Source organism: Cryptotermes secundus, unplaced genomic scaffold, assembly GCF_002891405.2.
Source record: "Cryptotermes secundus unplaced genomic scaffold, Csec_1.0 scaffold1859, whole genome shotgun sequence".
NCBI lineage: Eukaryota > Metazoa > Arthropoda > Insecta > Blattodea > Kalotermitidae > Cryptotermes > Cryptotermes secundus.
In genome coordinates, this window is record NW_019734348.1 from 76,138 (window position 1) to 97,647 (window position 21,510).

A 21,510-nucleotide genomic window follows, 5' to 3' on the forward strand; every position below is an offset into this window, starting at 1 on the left:
TCCAGTTGTTTTTGGTCTATCTTTATTGTGACTTGGGTTGGTTGTCTCGAAATTTTCATTACTTTTGTTTTCTTCACATTCATTTCCATGCCATAGCACCTTCCAATTTCAATTAGTTTATCAATCATGCCCTGTAGCACAGTTTCTTCCTTAGCCATTAACACAAGGTCATCTGCATATTTCACAGTTTGAATAATTTGCCCTCCTAATTTGAAGTCTCCGAGCCCATCCAGAGCTATATTTCTCCCAAATATCGGCTGGCTTTCAACGGACTACACAGCGTTATATCCCAGAAGCTAGAACTCTTCATAATCACCGCTGTGAGAACCTAAAATCCTACAAACCATAAGCAGATTGGTAGCGGCCTACGCACAAGGACTTACACTTAAGGTAATACAGTGGAACCTCGCTTAACGAGCATAATTTTTTCCAGAATCTTACTCGTAATGTGAAACACTCGTTAAGTGAAACAATTCTTCCCATACAAATTAATGTAAAATACGATAATGCGTTCCATGCCGAAAAAAATACTCAAAAATTTTTATGTATAACGTGTATTCAAAGAAAATTATATATACATTGTTAAGGAGCGTCAATCATCTTCATCTTTTCTTCTCTGCGGAATGAACCAGCCTGGAATGCGAATTCGATTTGCAGGAAAAAAAAATTCGAAATTATTAATTTATTATTTATGATATATATCTAATTATTTTTTACTAGAAAACTGTCTAGAGACATTTGTTTTTGCCGGCGCTTCAAAATTTGGTGAAAATGCGACACAGCATTATCATTAAATAAATTTGTAGCTCGCATAGCCACTGCCTTATTAGGGTGATGCTTCTCAATGTACGATGAAACAGTTTCCCATGCTTTCAGCATTTCTCTTATTGCGCCAGAAGATTGTTGCTTTGCTGTTACCTCCTCCTCCTCTGACAAACTCTCCTCCACAACTTCTTGCTGTGAAACACAATGCAACTCCAAATCGTGCAAATCGTTGATGTAGACCGATTGTATTTGCGTGCTAGATCAGCCCCGCTCACACCTCGTTCTCGCTTTTCAATGATTTTACGTTTCATTTCTACGGTTATTTTTATTCTCTTATGGCTGTCTTTTTGCGGCTTTTTCTTCGGGGGCATTTTTGCAAGGGTTATTAAATTTCGCACAAAAAAAAATCACAAATAATATGTCTGAACACAAGTTTGGAAAAATGTGTGATCACAAGCGACACTAAGATGGTAGCGGAACGCGTGCTAAACACGGACTGATGTAGCAAGCGCACAATCCGGGACTTCCCCTCTCGCAACTCGTTATGCGAAACGTGGCTCGTTAAGCGAGTCATTTTTTAATAATTTGTTTTGCTCGTTATGTGAATTACTCGTTATGAGAGGTGCTCGTTAAGCGAGGTTCCACTGTATGCCAAAATATAGCAGCGGAGAGGGCGAGGAAAATTACGGAACATCTCAGTAATTATAACTATTGTGTGGACCGTCATTCGAATGCGGAGCCTTCCGAACACGAAAGAGTCTGATTCAGTTATTCAGGATAGAGGGGGTGGGTTTCCCCATGCACCGCGACTAACAGTCTATTGTACGTCCCCCTTTAATTTCTACTGTCACCATACCCTACCGATATTGGTGCCCGTTATCTCCCCTTTCTGCCAGCGAGGTCGGCCCTCTACTGGCAGTGGTACCCGATTACTCTCCCCTTTCTGCCAGCGAGGTCGGCCCTCTACTGGCATTGGTACCCGATAACTTTCCCCTTCTACCGGAGGCATTGGAAACTACTTGGGCGGGAAACTTTTTGCCTAATTTTGCTCAGAGGTCTCCTAGAGACATGAGGATCTTTTACGTGACGTAAATCTACGACACGGGACCCACGGCTTAAAGTCTATCCCGGAGGACTTGTTCCCTGAATTTGTCCGCCCTTAAAAATTCCACGACCTCCGCTGGGTTTGAACCCGCGTAACTTGAGTGATGAGGTGGGAACGTTACCCCTAGACTACGGAGGCCGCTAAAGAGTCTGATAATCACCACACTGTTATCTCAACTTGAACCTACTTGTGCCTCTTGATCGTGGAATTTCCTCCATACCAGATGCAGTTGGTATACTACCATCACTGATTTCCACAGCCTCGCACAGAGAAAGCTGGGTGAAGTCATGATGCTCTTGGCTCTTTTTTGGGGGCTCTAATGTGGGACCGATTCGAAGCCCGACAGAGATAGCCTATCTACGTTCTTGACTAAGTTTCCCCGTGGTTTTCCTAATTCCCTTCACGTAGATGTCAGATTTATCTTCCCCCAATGACTCTTCAGCCCATTTATGGCCCTGGTCTCTTATTCAGTTCCGTAATCATTTTTCACAGACGGTAGGAGTCCTTGGAGGAGTGATCAGGTCGTCGCATGACCTCTAAGGACAACACAAACAGAATAAATGCATACACAACACACCAACATCCATGCCTCGAGTGGGACTCGAACACACAATTCTAGCGTCCGAGCGAGCCAAGACATTTCATGCTTCAGACCGCGCGGCCGCTGTGATCGGCGTATGTCAGAACATTACATAAAATTTAGCTATATATGCTGCTTTCTATCGGCATAGAGACGGGCTGATTGGCTGGAGTTTGATTCCCGGCAGGGGCAAAAGATGTTTGTCTACTCCGCAGAGTCCAGAAAGGCTTTGGGGTCCAACAAGCCTCCTATACAATTGGTACCGGGGTCGCACTGCTGGTGTAGTGGTATCATGCAAGATTCCCATTCTTGCGACCCGGGTTCGATTCCCGGGCAGTGCACGTATTTTAGCGGCCTCCGTAGTCTAGAGGTAACGTTCCCACCTCATGACTCGTAGTACGCGGGTTTAAACCCGGCGGAGGTCGTTGAATTTTTAAGGGCGGAAAAATTCAGGGAACAAGTCCTCCGGGAGGGACTTTAAGCCGTGGGTCCCGTGTCGTAGCTTTACGGCACGTATCTCCAAAGGAGGTCACTGGGTCAAATTCAAGGACATTTCCCGCCCAACAGTAGTCTCTAACGCATCTGATAGATGGGGGAAGCATTATAGATACCGCCAAGCCAGTAGAGGCCGAACTCGCTGGCTCGGTCGGGACTGATGGTACGCACCAATATCGGTAGGGTATAGAGACTGGTAGAATATCATAGAGGGAAGCACAATGGACCAATACTGGTCTAAGTTCATGGGGAAACCCACCCTCTCCAATAACTAACTATGGGTACCGGGGATCTTTCCCTAGGGATGAAGCAGCCAGGGCTTGAAGTTGACCACTCACCTCTATCTAATGCCGAGATCTAGAATGGTGGAGTTATACTTCCACTTCTCCATATGTCTTCATGTGTTTGCTCGATTAATTAGGCGCAGCGATATAGTCGCCTTTACCTTAACCTTACAGTACATTCCAAATTCTTTTCAATTCATTATTTGTTAATCATTCCACCATATGCATAATAGCCTGAGTTACTGGCAGTGTCATTAAATGAACTTACTTACTTACTTATGGAGCTGAGCCCTTATTGAGGAAAAGCCAAATCTGCAGCTACTCAAGAATTTCCCAGCATTTTATGGAACCCGAAGGTTCATTACCGTGTTCACTGGTCCCTATCCTGAGCCAGATAAATCCAATCCATACCATCCTATCCTATATCTCTATGATCCATTTTAATATTGTCCACCCATCTACGCCTTGGTCTTCCCAGTGGTCTCTTTCCTTTTGGCTTTCCCACCAATACCTCATATGCATTCCTGACCAGTAGCTGAGAAGAAACAGAACCTCGTTTCTGAAAATAGTCACGTGAGGCTGAAGAGGCTGTTGTCTGCACGTGTCGGTCCACTCAGTGGCCGCTGGGCCGGACCTCCGCAGTGAGTTGCAATCACCTGCCCGTTCTTTACGTCACTTCCTACACCGTGTCGCTCCCGCGAGGCGTCAGCACTGCAGCTAGGGCATCCTAACGGAAGAAAGTAAGAAAGAGATCAAGACGAGAACAGAGAAAGAAATCCATATTTTACCGGAATTTCTTAATTATCTATCCTCACCTGTTGATGATAGGGCTGTAGTTCTACTTTCGCTTATAATCCTATCGTGATTTAATTACCGCTGCCATTATTATTATTATTATTATTTAAAAAGTTAAAGGCATCCCTGTAAAAGGCCGTACAGGCCCATAGGGCTATGAGACGTCGAGGCTTCCACATTTTTTAGACAATCGACTCACAGATGGCGGTGAAGTTGTCAGCTTTACGCGCCGGCCGCCCTTTACCTCCCAGGAAGATCCCTGGTATTCATTTTTGTTAGAGGCTGAGTCGACCCCAGGGCCATAGTGCAGCTGGAAGGATTAGGTAAATTGAAAAAAAAAACGAACAATGACTTAATTGGGAATCGAACCCACGCCTTTGCGGATTGTAGCATATTGCCTAAACCAACTACGCTACCGCGTGTCCCATTATTATTATTATTATTATTATTATTATTATTATTATTATTATTATTATTATTATAATTGTTATTATCCTCTGAATATGNGTTATTACTGTTTCTATCATCATCATCATTATAATTATAAATAAAATTAAGCGCGCACTTCTAGCTGGATGACTGAAATCAGGCCCGTACGTACGGACAGAGTTCGTTCGCAACACTTACGTCTATAGAACCCACTTTAAAATTATCATGTAACATACTTTTATTTATGAAGATTATTAATAATATGATTGCTGTTGTGTCTTTACAGGTGGCGGTAGTGACTTCACAAGATTACGACGGTAAGTCAATATGACGTCACTCGTATCGAATTTCATAGAGAGTTGTAAATGGCGGACGTATTTCAAACATTGTCTGATTACTAGAACAGGGATTGAAAATTGAGGCCAGGTTTCAAATACGAGCCAGGAACTAACAAAAATGTTAAAGTGGCTAATTTCAATTAGAATTCGTACGTTTAGGGCGGTATCACACTAGGACGCCACGGCAGCGACACCAACAGTGATGCCATGGCGTCCAGCTGCCAGATGGTCGGGACTGAATTTCAATTGTAAATCTTTCGGTGTCGAAATTGGACATGTTTGAAGGAAACAGAAATGCACACAAGCACATATACACGCTCAGACGTCAATGGACTGGCCTCAGACTGTCGTGTGATGTTGATTTGGCCTTTACCTTCGTGGGAGCGATGCCAGCAACATTAGGACTTGGCATCTTGGTTGGCAGCGCTGCCAGACAGATGCCAGATGCGATATACGACTACTAAATTAACACAGTGAGTTCGGCCGAGATGCAGATACTGACAGCTGCGCCATGGCCTCCCGCTGGCATCCTAGTGCGATACTGCCCTTACGTTCGTATTGATTTCATCCTAATTTCCTTAATATATTTTTGTGAATTTCCAGTCTCGGACGTACAGTGCACTTTCGGCAGTAACAGTGGGGTCGACGCGCACAAGACTCACGGCCTTACTGCCACTAGAGACACCATCGCAGCGAGGCTCCGCAAGCCTGAGGGCTTCAAAGGATCTCCGATTTTCGCAGACGACCGACAAGTAGATCCGCTAACTGATGTTTTCTGCCAGATCCGACCCGACGTAACAGATAGTGAAGAACTCACGTATGATCTGCTCATCACAGACTTTTCGAGATGTGGAGTTCTCAAGAGAAACGTAGGTCTCTCTCCTTCTTCCTCCTCATTCTCCCACTTGTGGCTCTCCAATCCTTATGTATTCCCCCATTCCACTCTGCTTCTTCACACTGATAGTTTCCTAGTTTATTTTCTCTTCATTTCCATTCGTTTTTCCACCATTTTCCTGCAATTATCTTATTCCTACTAGCTTCTTTGTCCATACTTCCTCCTTCTTTTCATGTTTAAGCGCTTTCGGAACAATGTGGAGCGCCTAGTAAGTTCTATGCATATATACTTAAGAACAGTTGAACGATTTTTTCATGAAATTTGAAATTTTGGGGAATTAATAAAATTCTTAGACCTATTGAAAACTTGGATAAAATTTGGACCAGTAACGTAAATTTTGCCTGAAGACATACATGCTTTTCTCTCGTGAGGTATTTATGGAAATAAAGAAATACTTACATCAGGCATTTTGGAGAAAATTAAACTCATTAACTCTGTCTTCGAGATAATTAAACAAATAGACACATGCCTGTACTTCACTACTGACAAAAGTGTCCAGAACATACACAAAGACTACCGAAGTCTCCGTTTTTCGATAATTTAAGAACCTCCTGCTTTCGCCAAAATTTATATGTAAAAGATAAAGTTGTCCTTGTGCTTAATTAATTAAAGACTGCACCGTGAAGGCGCATGTGGAAGGAGATGTATAGATCCAAGTCTTCTTGACCTCGGCACTAGTTGGATGTGACTGGTCAGCTTCACGCCTCGGCCGCTTTACCTCAGGAGAAAGAGCCTCCGGTTCCCATTGGATAGGAGGCTGGGTGGACTGCAAAACCGGTCTGGACGACGTTGAGAAAATTCTTGACTCTACTGGGGCTCGAACTTAGACCACTTGGCCGTACAGCCCACAGCCAGTGCGCTATCCCGGCTCCTAAAATTTAAAGGTCTACGTGCAATATGCAAATATACATACAGTTAATCAAATTATACTTGACTATGCAGCAGAAAGTATTTTATTCACGGTTATAATAGATAAACAAATTATTTTAGTAAAGTATGATAATCAGGAAGAAAAAACAAAAGAAAATCCTCATTGATTATAGAGTGCATTAAAATCAGATTTATGTCATTCTTGTAATGTAGTTCAATGTTAAAATATGACTTCGGATAATTTATATTTCTTTCTGCCGAACGCACCTGCTAAATGTACGCTGTATGCGTTTACAATAGTGTTAAAAGATTCAGCTGAATGAAAGGTGCGCATTACTTTCGGAGCAACGTAACATGTCGTTAGGAAGTAGAATCACGTCTGACGTAACGCAGCAGCTGCTGGAGCCAAAGAACGGGACGTAATCTGCAGAGGACTGCAACGTCATTATTTCTTGCAGGTTAAGAAAACGGAGCTCATGAGCTGCGCCCTAGTGAGACGGGCTATTAAGTGTCTTTAAGGATACAGAAAACAGTTATTTCACTTTGAGAACTGCAATTAAAATTGTACGTTTCGTAGAGAACAATCTTCATAAGAATGCCGTCTTCTGGGATGTGGCGCCGTGTAGATCTTGTGTAAACCGACGTCTCGGAGGAAAGTATCGCCTCTGTNTACCTCCGTGAAAACTTCAAATCTTACAATTTCATAATGTTTATCGCACGGGATTTATATAACAATTCTTGTTTCAATCAATACGCTTAAAATTTTATGTTTGAAGAATTCGAGGTACTGCCGCAACTACACGGAGTCATATCCCAGAATACCGTGCACTGCAGTAAGAACCCCAGATCCAACATTTTTATACGTGTCAGACAGGCAGAGGTCAGGGTGGCGAAAGACAGGAACTGGAAACATAGCCCACACTAAAATCCTGCAAATTATGAGCATGCCGTATATTACTCATATTCAGGGTTCATACTGTGTTGCAGGGGTTTGTGCACGTTCGAATCTGGTTCCCGCAGTTCCCGGGTGTGGTCATGATGTCTGACCAGGAGCTAATCATCATGTGCAAACCGCCTGAACCAACCATTATCGAAAACAAGGCGGCTGGGTTCGCCGGCAGCTTGTAAGTTTTTAAAGGTTCAACGACGCCAATACCAACGCCGACCATTACACAACATCCTGAACAAGTTCCATTCACTTCCCATCCTCACAACTTATTTTCCTCAGCCTTATATCCATAGGCCTTCCAAGTGGAAGATGCCCAAAATGTTACTTCGCCAAAATTCTTTACATGCGTCTTAACTCAAGAATGAAGCCACTTGCCAAGCCCAGCATAAATGATAGTAAATGATAGCAGTTGTCATTACAGATTTTCTCGAAACGTGTTATTTTTTTTGCAAACACTGTAAAAGATTACCTTTTGATTGACAACTAACAATATAACTATTATTTGAGCCATCTTTTCTCAGATTAATACATGGAAAGTGAGACCGAACTAAGTCAGTGGTTCTTAAACTCTATATAATAGCGCCCTTCATCAATTTAGTGAAAATTTCATCAGGGCCACCTTTTGAATTTTGTGAGCAAGTGACTGGGTGTGTGTAAAAGGAAGAGTTTTTTAGTTTTAATTTTTCTTAAATCAGTGCATTTTTAAGTTTTTATCAATTAACGCATATCATGATTTTACAAATGTTGTGAAATTTTGAGAATTATATAAATTCAATTCTGCTGTAAAACGTTTCCAGAATATCCTGTGTCCCCCAAGAGATGGGGGCGCGTAATCCACATTTTGAAAACGACTGCCTAAAATTATGTTACCCTTCAAACATTAAAAGAAATGAATGAAATTCGCATATGGTGTCAGTATATGTCATACTCCGAGTTTCACCAAAACCTGCCAAAGATGATTCAAGACATAACATAAAGTAGTCTCTTCAGGTCCTAAGTTAAACTAACAGATCAACAAAGTGCAGTGTGGGTTTACTAGACTAGTTCCTTCTAAATTAGTCTCTCCAGCCAAAAGTAAGCCATGACCACCTCAAACGAAATCCTAATTTGTACCCATTCATAATATCTTCCCATATGTAACCTCTGTAGTTGAAGTAATGCCATTAAATAATTTAAGAATCAACCATGAATGACATGTTACAAATTCATCTACTCGTAACATAAGTAGCATTAAAATTTACAACCCTGTATGTACTACACTGAGAGAAAATGCTTCTAAAACTTGAGAAGAGAACTGTTCCATTTCCAGTCCAAATGGTGCTCGAGTATCGGGAGTGGTGGAGGAGACACCAGGGCGCCTTGAGTACGAGGTGGCATTATACAAAGAGGCGCCCCCCATCAGAGTGGGCAACAACAGTAACAGTGAGCTGCCTGTGGACCAAGCAGTGCCCATAGGAACCAAACTGCAGCTGCGAGCTAGGATCAACCCTGACTCAGGTATGCTGATACTAACCTATGAGATTCTAGCTCAGATATCCTGGAACACATCATCAGTTCTCGGAATTACTGGGTTTTTGGATTTTGCCGATCATCTGGTGTTATAAAATATAGAGAAAACAACTTTTGGAAATTGGATCCGTTTGCGTCCTTAGGTATCTCTGCCCCTTCACCTGATGATGGAAATAGATCCAGTTTCGGAAACGTTGTGTTCTCTAGCTTTTCAGAATAATGGGCGATGGATGAAGTGCAAAAAAAACAGTAATTTCGAGTGTTATACACCATCTACAGAATCTATAAGATCAACTCTGATTAATTTATAAAATCTCGTGAGACAGGACCAACACTGACTCAAGTATGCCAATATTGTCCTAAGAGACATGTTCAGACCCTGATTCAGATATAATACTTCTTTCTTGTAAGACAGGATCAGGCTTATACAAACTTATGACACATGATCAACCATGACTAGTTTATACTATCTTATGAGACAAGACTGAATTGACATGAGTATGCTCCTAATGACTTGAGAGACAGGATCAACCCTGACTTAGATATGCTACTATTATCCCGTAAGATAGGTTTGGCATTGTTCAGGGATTTTATTACTCTCTGATGAGACAGGATAAACAATGACTCCTGAGAGAGAGAGAGAGAGAATCAGACCTGTCTCAGGTATGCTGTTGTCTCATGAGACAGGATCAATACTTGTTAGGTTAGTGAAATTGAGCACTGATGATGGTTGCAAGAAATGGATACATAACTTTAGTGAAGTCAGATCACTTCTTGCAAAGAAACCAACTGAAAGACCAAAAAAAGTTGTTGGAAAATAGTATTAGGATGGATGTTATGGAAATAGATTATGTTGATATGTAGTTGATGGAAATGGCTCAAGCCCAAGAACTAGCAGTACTGTACATTCAGATTCTAATATCACAGACATGGTCAGTTGGTTGGTTGGTTAGTTAGAAAACCCCAATACTATTATGTCACGTTGTTACTTTCATTTACTGTAGAATGTTACATGAAAATTGTATATTTCTGAAGAATTCATCATGTGAGAATTTTGAAAATCTGATTCGTGACAACAGATGTAATTTGCTTGATTTCAGCATGGAAATACGTGAAGCTCATGGAAGTTACCGTCTCCCCTGACCCTGATGATCCTCACATGAGTGGCAGCGTTGCTCTTGTAAAGGATGGGTAAGACAACATTTAGATTTCTAATGTTATATTTTAGCATCCTGTTGCACTGATTTATGTCCATGATTTATTCCAGCCGTCTTACAGTGCATACACTCATTCACCTCACTCTTCACTCCTGCACTACATGTTTCGGCACAAAGGTGCCATCTTCAGGTGCTTTTCGATTTACGTTAAACTACTTCACTGCATGCCTTGCCGTCTTCATACTAAAATAACTAAAATATATGTTCATCATATATATTGAAAAATATTATATATTAAAAATATTAAAACTGTTCAGGATACACACACGAAAGTAGGAAGAGTGCTCCGATAGAAGAGGATAGGTGTGACTCGTGTATTGAGATGCGACGTAGGGATAAAAGATCCTGAACAGTTTTAATATTTTTCAATATATATGATGAACATATATTTTAGTTATTTTAGTATGAAGATGGCAAGGCATGCAGTGAGGTAGTTTAACGTAAATCGAAAAGCACCTGAAGATGGCACCTTTGTGCCGAAACATGTAGTACAGGAGTGAAGAGTGAGGTGAATGAGTGTATGCACTGTAAGACGGCTGGAATAAATCATGGATTTAGATTTCTATTTGAAACTATATCACACAAGCTATGTGAAGATCAGAATACAGAGATGATGTCACAGCTCTGCAATCAGGACACAGCTATTTCCTTTCTATGCATATGACAGATCATTTAGAAGCACCGATCCACTTGGTCAGGATTTGTTTGATGTCTGACGAGATCAAGAATCGAATTGTTATTCAAAATGTCCCAATAGTTAAGCCTATGTATGACTTTTCAGTTACAGAAATTGTACATTTTCATGGAAGAAAGATATTTTGTTTTTAATAGAAACTAGTTAATCTTAATAGCATTACCCATTACCAACTCTGATTACATACTTCATTTGTTTATTCAATCTTGTTCTTCACAAGAACCCCATATTAATTCATACTGCAATACCACATAAGCCTCAACATAATGTGCATTCTTTTGCCTCCATACATCTCCTGAAAAGTTGGTTGCCTATTATATTTTAGCATCTTAAATTATTTTGGCTATTTTAATAGATGGTGCAATCAAAGCTGTCACTATCTTTTGAAATTACTTCAAATATTACATAATGGGGACTTTCACAATTTGAATTCTACCCCATAAAGTTGTAAGAGCAATTTACTTAAAAAGTAAGACAGATGGGATATGTAGTATGCATGAGAGAGATGAGACAGGCATTCAAGGTTTCAGTCAGGAAAACTCAATAGAAGAGACCACTTTGGAGATACAGGTATATAAGAAGATAGTATTAAAATATACTAAAATATACAAAATATATCTTAGAGGTACAGGATATGAACTGAAGTCAGCTAACACATGATAAAAACTCCGTCTTCAGTGCAAACCATATATTATAGGTCTTTCATTTTGCTCTCCTTTACACACTACATGTTTCAGCCACAAACGGCGATCATCAAGTGTATTACTCACATATCTGCCACACTGCACTTAGTTTAACATTTAAAATTTAAAAACACACGTCTTCCTGATTGTTCCTTTCACCATTATTACCAAAATCTACTTCGTTGATATCTTTGTTATTTACACACGTTAATTTTGATTTCTCTGAATTAGCACTTATAAAATCTTCAGTTCTACTTTTAAAATCTTTTCAATTTTCTCTAAATTTTAAAATTTAAAATTGTCAGGGTTACTCGCCCTATGTCTATAGTGTTGCAGCGGCTACTTCTTGTTTCTAGTACCGTACCTGTGTCATTCTGTGTAGTCTCTGTGTGTGCATGCCGCTGCTTATCTTTACTACGTGTAGTTTGTATCATGTATCGTATTGAGTGCAACAGGATGCTTAAATATAATACTGAAGTCAGCTAACTTAGAATGGGGTTCAATTGTGGGTGTTAAGAGAACACAGTGATGAACATTTGTATTCATTGAAAGCAGGGTGTTTCTCTACAAGTAAAATAACTATCAGCCGCTCATGAAAGGCCATGCATCATGGGGTTAATTACTTAATTGTAGACTTTTATGTCACATCAGGGGTTTGGGGGAAATTTAAAAAGTTTGTCTTGAGCTTGATGTATAAAAAATCTGGGTTACAGTGGACTGGCACAGAGTGGCAGTTGACTCTCCTTAAAACATTCAGTACAGACCATCATACCAAATATTATCCATATACATCAAGTGTTTTGGGAAAGAAACATGAAACAGACAAACATAACTTCTCCAATATACCTTCAATCCATACAAGTCAAAGGAACACAAAATTACTGGCATTAATTTCACAAAATAATTTTCTTTTATTATATAAATTTATTCAGTGAGAAATGTACTGACTACTGCAGCCATGAGAATAAATGTGTGCGTCATTGATGCAGATGCCGTAACCGAGACTTTGCATCAATCATCCCGCACCAGCCAGCTCGTTACAGGGAACGCCATAACGAAGTGTTTCTTGATTTTGAAGCATTCCTGCTGAGCAACATGAGAGAGCGTTCCACGCTGTGGATCCATTCCCAGATTAAAGCATGCATGGATGCCACGGACTGCCAACCTGTAGGTATTCCAAGTTCAAGGCTAGTACTGTTACTATTTCACTCTCACTGTCTGTATCTCTCTATCTTCTTACATTATAAAAAGATAAGACTGGAAAAGTATACAGTGTACATTTAGGAGGCTCATTCCACAGAAGGAACTATAAATGACATGCCAACATCCATGCTCAGCAAATGACTTACAAGAAATGAAAGATAGCTAATGTGAGAAATTGAAGTGATAATCTGTAATTCTGAAAGTGGATGACTTTCAATAAACTCACTTATTATAGACTATGAGACCTCTTCCCTTACAATAAACAAACACCGAAGTCTCATATAACTATTCACTGTTAACTGATACTTTATAAAATTTGTGAGAAGTCAAAATTATATTGAGAATGAATAAAATATTAAGACTTTACTATTCACTGTTATTACACATTATTACACACATTAATGGGAATAAATATACACAAGAGTTCTTCAAAGTCTTTTATAATATAGCACTGCTATGAAAAATTAAATAAAATCAGCTGCAGTCCAAGCTCAATTAAGAACTAGTTTTGCTTCCTTTATAATTGCACTCTTTTGCTGAAACAAATGAAGCATCTGTTTATTTATAGTAGGTTCACCTGTTGTGGCTGATATGACTTTGGCATCATAACCAAATATATTTTAATTAAATATGTATTTATATACATGCCAAGCGGCCTCTGTAGTCTAGGGGTAATGTTCCCACCTCATGACTCAAGGTACGCGGATTCAAACCCGGCGGAGGTCGTGGAATTTTTAAGGGCGGAAAAATTCAGGGAACAAGTCCTCCGGGAGCTGTGGGTCCCATGTCGTAGCTTTACAGCATGTAAAAGAACCTCATCCCTCAAGGAGGCCTCTGAGCCAAATTATTAAGGGCATTTCCCGCCCAACAATAGTCTCTAACGCCTCTGGTAGATGGGGGAAGCATCTAGATACCGCTGAGCCAGTAGAGGCTGAACTCGCTGGCTGAGTCGGGACTGATGGCACGCACCAGTATCTGTAGGGTATAGNATCCAAAGTTGAATAATGAAAATACAAGTTAGGAAATATACAATGTAGTTTTAGAAACATACATATATAAAACAGTAGAATGTAACATAAAGGCAAAGTGGCTCATGTGTCTTATCAGCATGCAACGATGGCATATAGAGGGAATGGAGTTATGCTCCATAAATCCTTAACCTTATTTTCAGTCCATAGCTACTCACTATACTGACTTACATAACATGACTCATATATATGAAGCAATGTGTTTAAATCCTATTAGTCAATCAGATATTTACTATGTCTGACTAACAAGATTTCTTACATTTCAGGAATACTGCCTGGATTTGTTTGAGCCAGCTGGTCATGGAAGAAGAAAGCGCCGCCACAACTATTATCCAGGCTCTGTGACAAATCAGTCATACTTCTATGATCATGATGACAGCCATCATAATTCTGGTGTTGTACAGATTCCCCATGCTGAGGCACTAACAAGCCGTTACAACACAACTCCTTCTCAATTTACCAAGTTCAACGAGAATATTGAATATACAGTTCTCATGCCTGGAGGTAAGTACACTTAAACACCATACAAGCCAGCATTATACCTATACAATATGGGACCTTTCCTGATTGATTTATTTTATTTATTAATTTGTAATGAAGAGTATTTTCTGGAATGTAATAACAGTGTCATACCCCAAAATGCATTTCTTACTAGATCATTTAATAACACTTTCAGTAACTCAAGATTATGTAGCATTAAATGAATGGATAATTATGAATATTGAACTGCAAAGCATGTGGAAGGAAGGAATAATGGGCATTTACATGGAGATAAACTGAGGAAATCCATGAAAATCTGTCTGGGTAGTTGCTCCAGCTGAGATTTGAAACAGGTATCATTTCAGTTCTAATTAGAAGCATTACCACTTGGGTTAACTTGCTCAGTCCAGAAAAACATACAGCTTCCACGTTTTTAGTTTACCATTGGTTTCAGCAGACTGTTCTCTAGTGTCTACTAATTTAAAAAAATCATAACTAAATGAGTCAATATGAAACGACATATTTTCTTAACAAGAAACTATTAGATGACATAAAAATTACTATTATTGTATTATTCACCTGGAAGATTCTTGTAGCAGGAATAAACATTACAGAATTCTAAACACAGAGATCTGCCTATTCACACAGTACAGGACTAAAATGATGTAGTACGAAATGTGTAACATTCTGATCTGTACATGAACACAAATCCTCAAAGATGTACAGTTCATGCAACTTACTACAACATTCTAAACGAACAAACACAGATAACCAGACCAGCAACAATAATTACTGAGCACAACCTTGAATTCACTATTTGCAGACTTTTATCACAGTGCTGCCAACTCACTCGAAGGATCCTGCAGCACATTCCTAGTAATTGCAGCAGTCCTGGGATGCTTGCTCTTTTTGTCGGCATTCATCATGTGTTACCTTGTCTCCCGCCTACACTCTACACTTGCATCAACTCAACATACACGTTCAATTGACCAGCTAGTACGAGACCACAAGCGAAAGTATTCTGTTGGTCCTAGTGACATTGCAGTGGTAGAGACAAGTGGCTATACAGGAAGAAACACAGTACAGTGATACATGGATTATGTCAGATCTTGGCAAAAATATGATTTATGTGAAATGCAGATAAAACTGACAAATCAAACTCTCAATTTTCAAGGGAGAATTGTGTTCAACGGAATTACATCAATGCTTTGGAATTGATGTTGAAGTGAGAGGTGCATGCCCACTGCTGGGGACCAGGAGCAATATCTGGGAATGGGTGATGAGGAATCTACAGATCATGAATTGGCACTCCATATAAATGCGTAATGTACTGAAGTGCCAACACTAAGTAAGATTCCTCCTCCTTCCTTAAAGTTTTATACCCTCCAATTGCCTATTTCCTGCCATTTCCCCAGTATTTGCTTTCAGTCAGGTTATGTTTGGAGGTGCTACTTTTAGAAATATAAAAAAAAGGTGCTGGTATTCAGGTGTTAGTATGGGATGGAATATATTTGAAGTTTTCCTTGCATCACCAATGTATTCTGAATTACCAAAATTCAGGATATATAAAATAAAGTGTATGCATATTTCAAACTCTACTATTGTCATTTTCAGTAAACTATTCTGTATTTATGGGCTGTCAAAAAGTTGTGCCAGTACAATATATCCTGATATGGTTAAAGTGGATTTGCATGAGGTCTTGTAAATAAATAAAAAGAAACAGATCAGGGGAAGAGAAGAATCTTCTGGGATGTAAAGCTGTGTAATCCAGTCACTCACCATTCTGTAGGAATGTTGGTGAACTTTCATCAGAGTACACAGCATCACCTCCCAGAAGACAGTACTTTCTATGGTCGCTGCTGTGAGAGCCACAGAACCAGCAAATGTTAAAATGGTTTATATTACCTTTAGTTCCTGTCCTTAGTCAACTGTTTGTGTTTATACTAAAATGGGTGGGGTTTTGGGAGGCAGGAGGGTTTTCCTACTCTGTTATAGGAGCTTTATACTTTAACAGTTTTCAAGCCAAGGTAAAATTACGAAAAGAAAATCTAATCCACAAGCTAAAACATGTTGTTGCATAAATATTTTATTTTAACTATGAATTTTGACTTGGTGATTTAAAATTACTGTTGTTTTCCAGATGGATTAATACATTTACTTGTCCTTGGCCATTCATGATGTTTTCCTTCATCCTCAGAAATCTTGTTCACTTGTATATTTCTATGTGTACATAAATTTCTATTTTAAAAACTAGCAAACAGGCACTGTAAACTCTTTGGAGACAGTAGGATCCAATTCTTTCAGTCATCTTCTTGCACATCAAATACATCTTCAGAAGAAGTACCAGTGTTTCAGAAAAGGATATCTCATGCAAAACAGGTAAAAGTTTAAATCAAGACTTACTGTCATGTTTTATCTGACAATGTTTGAACCAGCTGATGAATGTAATAAAATTTAATGCAAGCATCATACAAACAGATGTTACCATATATTTGTACTGTGCAACTTCCTATCGAGAATACAAAATGTTAGCCTTACTTGGTTTTATTAAAACCACATATCCCAATTGTGAATTATGGTGGAGAGCTTTGAATATTCTCAAAACAAGAACCAAATGAAATAAGGGTTATCAGATGATATCTTCAAACATTTCATTGATTCTTGAGTTATTTAAGGAAGCCTCAGAGTAGCAAATGACAGAATTATTATGAATGACAAAATGAGAAGGCTGTAAATAAGGAGTGGTCATAGCAATCCCACCATTGCTTGGGGGAATTGTAGAAGACCCCAGAGAGGACAGTCACTCTCTGGGTCCAGATTCAGACCCATGATCTCCTGAAAACACAGCAGAAGTATTAACAACCCCAGTGAAAAATTTGGTAGAAATATTTAAGCAAATAAAAAGTTTATTAATCAACCATCATTATATTTTACCCATAGAACACAAAGAAATGGCAGATATTTTGACTAAAATCTGTTATCTTATACATATAAAACTGGTCTTGTCTAAACCATGCAAAAATATACATGGAGTGTTCATCCTTTTGTTCCAAATATTCAAGTAGCATATGAACAAATTACACTCTAGGCTTTCACAGATAAAGCTATCCTGTACTTAAGCACCATGTCATAAAGGCATAAGGAGAGTCTGAGGTAAAGCTCCTTGTATTCTAGACCTCAATATTAAATAAAGATGAATGGTCAGCTTGACACTCCAGTGGTCTCACCCATCAAGCCCATATGACAGCAATCTAACACACAGATATCCCAATTTGTCTCAATATACTGAAGTGACATTAGGTACTGAACATTTTGCATGCTAATAGCATGTGTATATGAACAGCTGTGTGTTAGTAGCAAAGACTTATTCTGAACAAATAATTCACAACAAATTTTAAAGCTCTTTTCCACCCCACTGCAATTCATTTTGTAACTACAAAAGGATGAAATCCATAATACTATGCATGGCTATTACATGAATGTAAAAAACAGAGTAACTCAGGTCCCGTTTAAAATATCTGCTCTTGACTAAAATATGATATACACTTTGATTAAAGCAGTAGCAACAATGAACATTTGTTATCAGGGGTAGAAATGGAATTTCAGAGTTAGGTAGACACTCCAAATCAGTGGATAAGCTTGGGAGAGTAACCAACTCATATAAAAACCAAACTATTATAATGGAGGCCATCAATTCAATTCTACATGTATCATTGTTCAGAAAAACAGTTTGATGTCTTGAGGCAATGGAAATAACTTTCTCAAAATGAAGGGCTCTGGAACTAAGATGATGGTGTCTACCCCCCCATTTCCAGTCCTGTTCATATCTCATTTATATGACTAGTACTTCCAATGTGTATTTACAGGAAACAACACGGATCTCAACAAAATCCAATCTACTAATTAGCACTCCTGTACCTTAAGTTCACTGCTTCCATCCATAACATACATAACAAAATCTACCTTACATCATAATCCATGGCACACAACACAGTCAGCAATGCATTTAATTGACTTCTACCTTAACCCTTCCAGGTCTGTCATTAACCCATTAACATATTATTTTGTCCACTCAAATGTAATAAATTAATTAAAACACTTCAAATAAATTCCCCATGGCAACCATCTAATTCTTGTTATGAAAAAGGCTGTTAATGAAAATACAGATTTCCCATGCCTCTACCATGGAATAAAACTAGACACATACAACATACAATAATTCTAACAGCAAAATGTGATTTTACATAGAAAACGTCATACATCAAAATTAATGAAGAAAGCAGTCTTCTGGGATATGGTGTTAACCGACGTTTCGGAGGAACATATCGCCTCCATCTTCAGGGTAGAAGGAAAAATAAGAAAATCCGCAAGCGAAGAGACAATGAGAACAGGTGCAAGCAGACTGCTTTCCTTCTACCCTGAAGATGGAGGCGATACATTCCTCCGAAACGTCAGTTAACACCACATCTAGACCGCGCCACAGCCCAGAAGACTGCTTTCTTCATAGTCACCGCTGTGAAAACCTCAAATCTTACACCAAAATTAATGGTCTAAAATGTGGCAAAAAGATATCTAAATCTACTGCTGTGTTATAGCCATAGGTGAGGCATGGGAATTTATTTTACTAATAGGCAGTTGTGCTGTAACATGCAAGACACCATACGCAGACATGACTCCCATGACCATGGAAAGGTCTTCATCCAAGGTGTTCATGACTATTCAGTCTCTACAGTTCACACTAAGGCTACACAAACAAACAAAAAAACAAAATATCTCTAAGAGTGATGACATATAGAGCAAATTTTGAAAGAAGATAAAAACACAGAAAGAAATACAATACAGTAAATCTAATTTGACTGACTTTTATGTGTTTTTGATAAGTTTCAGGGATAGTTAAAAATATTCTGTAATGATGGCATTATCAGATATTTTAGCAGGCCTGAAAAGGTCATATTTATACTTACTCATATCTAAGCAGTATTACAGTACAGAAAATATATTCTGCAGATCCCATTATCTTATGCTCCTTTCTTAAAAATATTTTATGGACAAAAAGAAAATAACCTAAAATGCTGAAAGTTCATAGTTCCATTCTTCTTCATGACACATTTCATAATAAAATTATAAAATAAAAAAATGAACATTCAAAGTTAAGCTCTGCAGTATCCTAAGTACTTACATATACGAGAGGGGACCCAAAAATAACCAGAAACGATCTGTTGCGCGCGCATGCTTTGTAGTTACGAGTTGTGCTGCTAGCTGGTGTTAGCTGGGGGTCTCCCGCGACTGTTAGTGAGCTGGCGTCAGTCTGAGTTAAGTGGTTTGTCTGTGGTGCTCTGTTGTGTGCGTTCCTGTTTCAACCCTTTGGCGATTAGTGAGATGGCCGACCAGAAGGAACAACGAGTGTGCGTGAAATTGATGAAGATCGTCGAAAGACCATTGACCAACTTTCTGAGGAAACGAACATCTCATGGAGCACGGTCCAGCGAATTTTAACCGAAGGTTTGCACATGAGACGGGTGTCTGCAAAATTTGTTCCTTGCTTGCTCGGAGATGACCAAAGAGAAAACCGCGTGAATGTTTGCCGCGACTTGAAGAGTGAAGTGCAGTTTTCCCTAACAGAAAGCAAAATTTCATGCACACTCTTTGTTCCTTCTGGTCGGCCATCTCACTAATCGCCAAAGGGTTGAAACAGGAACGCACACAACAGAGCACCACAGACAAACCACTTAACTCAGACTGACGCCAGCTCATTAACAGTCGCGGGAGACCCCCAGCTAACATCACCTAGCAGCACAACTCGTAACTACAAAGCATGCGTGCGCAACATGTCGTTTCCGGTTATTTTTGGGTCCCCCTTTGTATGTACTTAAACTCTGCTAATAAGAAAGTTTAAAATCATCTATAACCATCTGAGGACTACGAATGCACCCATGTGTTAATACTCATACACACAGGACAAAAATTTCCATCTCCAGGTGTGTGTATCCAATGCTGGAGCCTTTAAACCCATTTCATCCTAGCAAGGAGACAAGTCATAACACAATAAAAAATGGCATTTAACATGGGATCATCATACACAAATTACATCCAGCACATAAAAAGGAATGGTTTGTGTGTAGGAACGGCATACGAGACTGTCCTATAAAGGTTTATCGCTTCATACTGCAACAGAAAGGATCAATGTCAACAACATATATGAAAATCTATTTTCTTACTGTATATGCAGATATTCTCAAATGGTAAGGCAGAATCTTAATAGGCACAAACTTACCCTTAAAACAACACGTAATATTATAACAGTACCCATATATATTCAAACATCTATTAAACTAATTCCTTCATGAATGGTTTCAAAATAAAATATAATAAAATAATGAAATCTTAAAAAATTACACACAAAGCTAGTTTTGTTTGGTATATCATGGAGAAAATTTAAAGATCTTTCAGAAGTCTGGAAACTGTGGAACTACAGAGAACACAACACAGTATACCTCTGTATAAAGACAGTGTCACAAAAAATGAAAATAAAGTCAAGGAACTCAGAATTTTCTACAGTATATTGGTTTGAAAACGAACGAAAAAGGCAACGTATTTTTTTAGTTTCTCTTTATGATAGGTTGGCCAAAACAAGGAACAGATGAACTTAACTTCAGGCAGTGTACACTCAAATGCACACAAAAGCTGGGACAGTCAATAGCACACTTTACAGGTATCAATAAAACATGCCATGCATCATATAAACCTACGACACAGACAGAGGCTTCTTCTGACATTTTCAGTACTAATTCCATGTGGCTGATCACCTGACACGATCTCACTGCACACAGTTTCTGTGAAATCTTCAAATTATATAATGATACTAGCAATTGATATTTATATCAGTATTAGACTGAAGACGACACTCTTCTTTTAAATTGGAGCATTTTAATAATAGAACAGCACTAGAAATGTCTTATATAACTTACCAAATTTTCCAAATTCATTTATCTCATTGCAATATCACCAATATTTGACTAAATGCTATGATCTAAACATTATGCTGGGCTCAAATCATGTCAGAAACTGACAAACAAATTATAATTGGTGGTGACATACTTACCACTCACACTTTTCTTAATACATTTTGTGAGATGAACAATAACATGAATGCCATATCCTTTCACTCTTCCCATTGGTTATACAAATATG

At 38.9% G+C, this 21,510-nt stretch overlaps 1 protein-coding gene and 1 non-coding gene across 3 annotated transcripts in view; both read left to right on the top strand.

Annotated features, from left to right (window-relative positions):
* Positions 1 to 18,257, top strand: part of LOC111868717 — a 25,894-nt gene extending 7,637 nt beyond the window's left edge. For both annotated transcript variants that reach the window (XM_023859634.2, XM_033753149.1), the window contains 8 exons: positions 4,740 to 4,770; positions 5,395 to 5,660; positions 7,544 to 7,680; positions 8,815 to 9,002; positions 10,115 to 10,205; positions 12,598 to 12,775; positions 14,106 to 14,343; positions 15,143 to 18,257. In XM_023859634.2, coding sequence (XP_023715402.1) covers positions 4,740 to 4,770; positions 5,395 to 5,660; positions 7,544 to 7,680; positions 8,815 to 9,002; positions 10,115 to 10,205; positions 12,598 to 12,775; positions 14,106 to 14,343; positions 15,143 to 15,408 — 1,395 coding nt within the window. In that variant the 3' untranslated portion in view covers positions 15,409 to 18,257. The remainder of the gene's footprint in view (positions 1 to 4,739; positions 4,771 to 5,394; positions 5,661 to 7,543; positions 7,681 to 8,814; positions 9,003 to 10,114; positions 10,206 to 12,597; positions 12,776 to 14,105; positions 14,344 to 15,142) is intronic.
* Positions 2,721 to 2,791, top strand: Trnag-ccc. The gene has a single exon. It is a non-coding gene; the product is annotated as a tRNA-Gly (tRNA).
* Positions 18,258 to 21,510: the final 3,253 nt, after the last annotated feature.